The sequence below is a fragment of the Aythya marila genome (assembly GCF_965140915.1).
Source record: "Aythya marila genome assembly, chromosome: 1".
NCBI classification, from domain to species: Eukaryota; Metazoa; Chordata; class Aves; order Anseriformes; family Anatidae; genus Aythya; species Aythya marila.
In genome coordinates this window covers 1,188,308-1,196,298 of record NC_139042.1, presented here as the reverse complement: position 1 = coordinate 1,196,298, position 7,991 = coordinate 1,188,308, and the positions used below count along the sequence as shown (strand labels likewise).

The 7,991-nt window shown below is 50.6% G+C and overlaps 1 protein-coding gene across 1 annotated transcript in view; it reads right to left on the bottom strand.

Moving 5' to 3' along the window:
* Window positions 1-778: 778 nt before the first annotated feature.
* The window catches only part of SLCO2B1 (solute carrier organic anion transporter family member 2B1), a 50,827-nt gene continuing 43,614 nt past the window's right edge, over window positions 779-7,991 (bottom strand). The window contains exons 12-15 of the mRNA XM_082777479.1: window positions 3,961-4,130; window positions 2,807-2,871; window positions 2,247-2,367; window positions 779-1,511 (exon numbers count right to left, since the gene is read on the bottom strand). Coding sequence (XP_082633605.1) covers window positions 1,337-1,511; window positions 2,247-2,367; window positions 2,807-2,871; window positions 3,961-4,130 — 531 coding nt within the window. The 3' untranslated portion in view covers window positions 779-1,336. The remainder of the gene's footprint in view (window positions 1,512-2,246; window positions 2,368-2,806; window positions 2,872-3,960; window positions 4,131-7,991) is intronic.

Below are 7,991 nucleotides of genomic sequence, written 5' to 3'. Positions count from 1 at the left end.
AGCTGGAGAAACCACTCCAAACATCGTGGTCTGCCCCTTCCCTCCTCCTGTCCAAAAAAAGACTCATTCCTATTCCACACCTGCTGACAGTTTTGGTTTGGAAGCTTATTTTACCTGGTCACGATTTGGAAACCAAGAACAGTGCAGAGTCCCCAGATTTGTTTTTTTGATGCTCATGGTCAGAGTCACAGGGTCACAGAAAGGTTCACGTGTGCAGTGGGAAAGGGGAACAAAACCTCACCAGAGCCCAAAGCCAGGCAGGAAAGCAGGGGCTAAGCCCCAAACCTTAGTGTAGGACCAGCTGCCAGGCTGTGAGGAGTTAATGGATTTTCTCCACAGTGTATTTCTTTCTTTTTTTTTTTTCTTTTATTTTTCTGCATATTTGGGCTGAACTTAGTTTGGTTTTGCTACTGAATTCCACTCTGGAACCAAAAATTACAAGGTACCAATGGTCCATGATGGCACGCTGATGGGACAAGGCCACCAACACAATCTATGCTTGGGTGGAAAGGAGCCCTGAGATGGAAAGAATGCGGAAAATAAGGGAAGCTGCACCAAAATAATACCAGGCTCGACCTTTGCCTCATAATTACGGCTGCCTCTGACAGCAACCCCTTCAAGGAGCACAGCGAGGCTGCCTGCTCTGTGGGCAAACCCATTAACCACGAGCTTTGCTCAGCCTGCAAAAGGGCTGGGCTCCCCTTCTGGTCCTGCACCCCTGGGAAAAGTTCTGCTTTTCCCAAACCAGAATATGGGAAGGAACCTTAATGTTATGTACTTCAATAAGGTACTGTGGCAAGATAAGGCAAAAAAAAGTTATTTTTGTTATTACTGCAAAATGTGGCTATGCTGCCAAGGTGCTACAAGCCTGCAGCTGGGTGAAGCCTTCAAGGATAGAGAACATCTTACAAGAGCAGAAGGAACAAGAATAATTAGCATTTTGGGGGAGCAAGGACAGATCATCATTCAAGGGTTCACTACAAAACACTTTTTTTGTAAAAACCATTTATTAAAAAAAAAAAAAAAGCCAACAACTCTCAGGTCTCTGGTTTATGGTCAGTGCTGGCGTCGCTGAGACTGTCAGCGGGAACAAACACTTTGAAGGATAAAAATCCAGAAAATTGCAATGTCCAAAGGTTAATGTGCGTGGACTACCCCCCGTGAAGGTGCCACCTGAACCACTCATGCGTGGACGGGCTCCCAAGGCACTGCAGAGGAAAGTGGGAAGCAGCCCCATCGTCCATCACTCCGAGCATCCATCCTTCACAGTTCGAGTGCAGGGTGATTCACACAGCTTCGCCTCCCTGGGCATGGATGACCATTCACATTTTCGGCATCAGACTTTGGATTCTGGGCCCTTTGTGGTGCTTTCTGTCAGTTTCTTCTTCTCCGGGTCTGTCTTTGTCTCTGGTACGTTCCTGGCTTCCATCTCCTGCCTCCTGAGGATCATATACACGGTCGCGAAGCACAGGAAAGCGCCCACCTCAAAGAAAAACTGGAGGCCAAGATACCTGTGGTGTGGAAACACAATCAATCAGGGCAGAAAGGGCTTTGCTGTGTGCACCAAGCACCAAAACCTGACATCCCCAGGCATACAGAAGACTCCGAGCATGGGGTTGGGTTGCTTGGGCAGAGCTGGCCCCACTCAGCTGCAATCTGGGCTCCTAAGGAGGATGGCAGAAAGAAGAGGAATAGCCATCAAACCTCTTTGGTGTTGGGTTAACAGATCACATCTCCTGGTAAAAAGGAGGCAGATAAAAACATGTCTTGGGGCTGAGGGTGAACAGGACTTGCTGCAGCTATTGGGCAGGGACTCGTTTAGCAAGGATGAATTTGCAGTGGGAATGGAAAAACACCTACAGCTCCCCTCCAGCCCCTCCAGGGTGCACAAATCAGTTTTGGTGTCCTCTGTGTGTCTCCCTATGGGAAGACAGACCCTAGGGTGCAAAGCATCCTACAAGGACCCCGCACCAGCTTGCAGGCAGCGTTGAAGGGTGATGCAGCGCTGAGTGGTGGCGAAGGGGTTGGGACAGGCACAGTCCTTGGCATAATTTTGGCTCTTGCCAATGATTTCCCTCCAAGCCTTTCCTGGACACCACTGTGAATTAGCAGAGGACCTACAAAGACCATGAAAAGTCCAACTGCTTGACCACTTCAGGGCTGACCATAAGAGCACGTTATTAAGGGCACTCCCGTGGCATAAAAGGCTGCGTTCCCCCATCCCTCGTCCCCACCACCAGCCCTACCTGTGCCTGAAGAGGTTATTATCGTAATATCTGCAGGCTGCGTTCCTGTCACACTTCTTCTCCCAGAGGATGCAGGTGGTGTCGATGGCACTGCCATACAGAACGGGTCCTGGCATCCACGCTGCAAGCAGAGGGGGTTTTGTTATGGCACGGGAGTGTCTGTTTGGGACAGACCCAGCCCCATCTGGCTGCAGTTCTGGGGGCCTCTGGGTGAAAAGGAATTACCACCACGTGAAAAATATCCTGTGGGATTGGGGGACGTGATTTGCAGCCACCCCAATTTGCCAGGAAAAACATGGGAGTGTTGGTACCCAGCCAGAGGCTGTCCTCCTGGACCCAAATTCACTCCCTGCCCTCCTTCACTTAGCCACATAGATGCACCCCGATGGAGATGCCTCTTCTCCTCCCCACCACGCACAGCCTGGGAGGCTTACAACAGTGTGAAACCCTGCACAGAGAACATTTCTGCAGCCCTGGGACAGCTCAGGGACGAAATCCACATAAATTCCAAAGAGCTGCCATGATTTTCCAGGGTGGCATTTCAACAGATTTTAACTTACCTAAAATTCTCAGCAGCATGAACTGTATCCCAACGGCAAACGATTTGTCTTCGGGCTGGATGCTCCTGAAAAAAAAAAAATATTAAAATGAATAAAATTGAAAGCATGCCCTGCTGCACTTGTGCAAGGATGGATATTTCCCTCCCTGGCATCGCACTCCCACCCAGAAAGTCACCCTCCAGCTCAACCACCAGGAACCCGGGGCAGTTCCCACTGAGGTCAGCAGAAAGGAGGTCGGTTCATTCACTAGGGCTGGAAGCTCACCGCAGTCTTTTCTCGGCCTGGAAAACCTACCCAGCCCCGCAGGAAACAGGGAGGAGCTCGGCCAAGTATTTTTGCTTTTAATTTAAAGAGTCTGTATGAATAAATCCCAAACATTATAGCCACTGGTTCTGCCGAACAAGGATGGCTTTCTGTAACTGAACAAGTGATTTACCCGTTGAGGATGTGACTTTTTTTTGTGATGTGTTGTTCCAGGATATATTTTGGTGGCACCCCAGTTTTTTTTTCAGCCCATTTTGGGCTGTGGTTCCTGCCAGGGTCACACCGAGAGCACCCCAAGCAGCAGCACACCTTTTCCTCTCTCTCTGGCATATGCAGAGCTCACTCGTGGCATAAATAGTGATTTAATATTGCTTGGGGGTCGAGGTAAAAATAGGCTTTAACCACAGCTCCTCCCTGAAAAGCAACTGTTCTGAGTGCATTAACCATGGAAATGGGCTTGAAGGTATCATTTATATACGATGTGCAATTAAACCTCCTAGCTTAACACAGAGCTGCATTAAAAAGTGATTAATTAATGGCATGGCTCGTTACTGAGATATCAGCCGTGGGTGGGGAGAAGGAGCAGGAGGGCTGCGGGACCAAAGGGGGAAGGTGGACTGCCACGTGCACGGCCAGAGGAGAGGAGCAGGGAAGCCCTGATCTCCTTTAGCCCCACCAACATGTGCCAAAACCCATAAAAACAGCAGGAGGAACTGCTCACCCCGTGCTCTGGGCGAAGCAGGGCACGAGGCTCAGCATGGGGGTGATTCAACCCTCCAGTCCCCCAGAGAGACCCTTCCTCCCCGCTCCTCGGTTTCCCCAATTTCTCCGCGTCCTCGGAGGAGCACCCAGGGGTTTCACCCAGCCCCGTGCCACCCCGGTGTCCCCACCTGAGGATGAGCATGAAGGACGGCGTGTGGGACGTGCTGGCAAGGATCCCTGCCACACAGGAGAGCACCACGAAGGGCAGGAGCAAGTGGGAGCAGTCGGTGCCGCAGGTACCAGGCTTGGCGAAGCCCCCTGGACCATTTCTGGAGATGCAGCTGCAGTTGGTGTAATTCTGCAAAGGGGAGAGGAAAACCAGAGGCTGCTCATTTGATCACGGCAGTGGGGATGCCAGGGATCGCTGCCAGCTGTCAGAGGGAGGGCGGGTGTTTGGGTTTTGTCTGTAAATAATTAGCGGTAATTAGCACTCAACACTACTGGGAGCTGGGAAATAAAAAGAAATAATGAATCTGACAGAGGGTAGCAGGCTGAGCGGATGAGGAAACACATTTTTCCATCCCCACATCCAGCTCCCAACACGCTGTCCCCTCTGGAAGGAGGTCCAGTCCCACCAGATCCCATGGGCATCACTAGGATGTCGCATGTGTGAGCTCATTTGGCTGATGGGGAAGCAGAGCTGGGCCCACAGTGGGGCTTTGGTTTCATGTCTGTGCTTCCAGAGACACTTGGACGTGCTCCCAACCCAGACACATCCTTGTCTTGTCCACATGAGCCCCAGCACTGCCTCCCTACCCCTGCAGCCATCCTTCTGGGCTCGTGCTCCCCGTCCTTTTGATCCCCGCCTGCTGTGCACCGAGGATGCTTGGGCACGGGTTTATTTAATGCCATCATTTGTCAGCTGAATGCTCTGGCATCGTGAGTAAATCTGGGTTCTTGGCACGGAACAGTCTCACCAGCAGCTGATAAAACACTCGAACCTGACGTGAGCTCGCTGGCTTGCGTTATATTTTTGGGGCAGAAATCTCCAGGGGAGCAGCCAGTGCACCATCCTGCATCCCCAGCTTGTCTCCTGCAGGGGGTTTGGCTGCGAGATCCTGCACCCCAGGGTGATGCTGGGCAGGGCTGGCAGCCAAAACAGGCAGAGAAGCAGCCCCCCTGCAGCACCCAGGAGCTTTACACCCAGGCTCAGCGCGGTGTTAAACCAGGAAACAGCTCCTGGGAGAAAATGCAAAACCTCACCTTTGAGAGAGGGTCATAAATAAGCGGCACTCCGTTTGCAAAGGAAGGATGCCCCGGGCAAGGCATGAGATTTTCTTCTATTTCTCCAGCTTTTAGTTATAATTCTCGTTCTTTTTTATTTATTTACTTGTTTATTTTCCCTGAAAAACTCATTATTTGGAGGAGACCTTTAAATAAAGAGGGTGTGATCTTGGAGTTCCCTGCGGGGGACAGACTTCCCCGCTCCCCATCACTGCCAAGGGAAGCAGCGTGACTGATTCTTGTACAAGGGATCCGCAAGGATCTGCTCCTTGCTGAGAGCAGGGGGAAGATTTGGGATGAAAGGGGATGCAGCCCCTCCTCCCACCTCCAGGAAAGAGGATTTAATATTTCAAATTAAGACCGGGATTTATCTCCTCCAGACATCGGAAGTGAGCTAAACCAAACCAGGCTCCTTCTGCAGTCATCGAAGGAGATGTGGGTCTCAAGAGGATGATCTAACCCCTTCATAGATAAGTGTCCATGATAGCAGAGATGAGTTTGGGCCAAAGCCGTTAAAAAAAAAGAAAAGCAATTAGATAAATTAAAGCTCTGTTGACCTGTGTGATCACCACCTTTTCCAGAGAGTCAGTCACAACATTTAGGGCAGTTGCATAAATATAAACGGAGAAAAAGGGCTGTAGATGCCTGGAGTGGAGCCCCAAAGCCACGCTCTGCTTCTCTCATCTGAACTCTTGGAGGATTTCAGAGCAGGGAGCACGAGCCCAGTTGCAAAACCCTCTGAGCAGGGGGGAGAAGCCACAAAGCCATGGGTGGCCCGTCCCCGTGAGAGTCATCGTCTGGGACATGGTGCCACGAGGCTGCTCTGTCTGCTGGGACAACCACCGGAGCAGTGGGATAAGGAGGAAAACTGAGAGCATCCCCACAACAGGGCTGTGAATCTGGGCAGGAAGGGGCTGCTGGATGGCAGGCGGCCAGCCCCGGGTTTGTCAGAGTGGTGTGCCCAAAAAAAACATCGGGTAATTGTTTTCTTAAGAGGCAGAGAGGCTCCTATCCAACTGTGCATGCTTTTCTCTTCGCTTTTTTTTTATCCCTAGCTCAGACCCTGCAGCCATTCGCATTTTGGGATGTCCACAGACCAGCTGCCAGCAGAGGGATGTCCCTGCCACCACCCATGGCAATTTGTGATGGGTTTCTTTATGAGAGACAAACCCCATGGGACAGAGGTACCCTCAGTCCTGGGTATCATTCATGAACGACCTGGATGGTGAGGCAGGATGCACCCTGCAGGAGGCTGCAGGTGCCCAGGGCTGAGGTTTGCTCTGCAGATGCCTGAGCTCAGCTCCGAGTCCAGCATGGTAAAGAAGTAAAGCCCAGCATCTGCAGCCCCATCACTGCACCCCAGGGAAATGTAGCACGGTCCAGATTCTTCATGCTGGCCCAGGGCTTGGCATCCATGCTGGGGTGCAGTCCCTGAGTGGAGGAAGCTCTCACAATTGGGCCAAGGCTCATCAATACTTGGAAAGAAGGTTTGGCAAATGGGCTCAGTGCTAAAGGAAGGAATATCGCTGGCTTTCCAAAAAAAAAGTGTTTTCATGGCACCGTAAAGGGAGCCCTTATTTTGTTGTGGCTGTATGCAACAATACCTAAAATGACTAGAGGACTGGGCGATGTCCAGGAGCAGGGGATGTCAAAGGGCTGGAGATGTCTTTCCCAAGGAAGAAGCAGTTGAAAAGGATCTGCTGTACAAAAGGCAGGCACAGGAGTGCATAAAAGCACACTGGGGACTAAGCTCTGGCAGAAAATGTAAATGTTATTAAAATGAAGTGCTGTTAATTAACAAAATGCAGCTAAAAAGTGCCCAGGCGGTCCCACACTGCTAATGTATCCTGTGCCAAGAACACGGCGGAAAACCATTTACCCTGTATGCATTGCTAACAGTTTTCAGCTAGGTTTTTGAACTGGCAAAGATTTCCTTATTATGCATTCGCTGAGCCGTATTGCCTGGAGACCCAACAGGCAAAGGGCTCAGTGAAAGCCCAGCCCTGGGACAAGTCTTCCTGGCCTGAAAATGGGAGAGAAATCATGCTAAATGTCAATGGTATGTGAGCTGGAGCAATGGTCCCTCTAGGTTTGGCCTGCCCAGAGCATACAGAATTGCTAAAAGAGTCCCCAAAAGTAAGATTTACCTCTTCTCTCTTCATCCCTATACACAATCTACAGACGCCTGATGTATGGTGTGGCATGCAACACCACTAAAATAAGCTATATGATGAAAACACCCTGGTAATTTTTCCCCAGTGTAGGTTTCAGCTGTCTGTTTTGGGCTAATATTTCACCCCTACACTTCAGGGGAGGCAGTTTGAGCTGAGGGCAGTTTTGCATTTTGCTGCATAAACTCCGAAGCCACCATGGCCTGGGTCAGTCCAAGCATGGTTAGCATGGGTGTGCTGCACAGTTGCTGACAGCATGAGGAGAAGAAACAGAGCTAGACAGATTATTTGAAAACTCATTCACTCTAATCTTTGAGCAGCATTTTGTGTCAAGCCAAAGAAAACAGTATTGGGTGAGCAGTTTGGGTGATGCCTGCTGCAGGAAAACAGAGCTACACGAAATTGTGCCACCTGCGTTGCTATTTTGCCTTCACACCTTGCAAAAATGGAAGCACTCAGACCTCAACCTGTTTCAGAGAACTTGATGCCTGAATTAGGAGCCTGGTTTCCATAGGTCCCTACTCAAGGAACACAGATTAGCCAATTCACAGCAGGAGCCTGGTGGAGGGGGGGGCAGCTGACCCCATGGAGAAAGTGTCCCTTGAGTACGAGAGGTGTCACACTGGGTGACCAAAGTGCTTAGCCCTTCCCGCAGTGCACATCATCCTGTGTCACCGCAGGACACACAGCTAAAAGAGGTGACCTTGTTGGTCACAATTTAGGATGAAGGGAAAGCAGAAGGTCCTTGTGTCAATTGTGCAAGA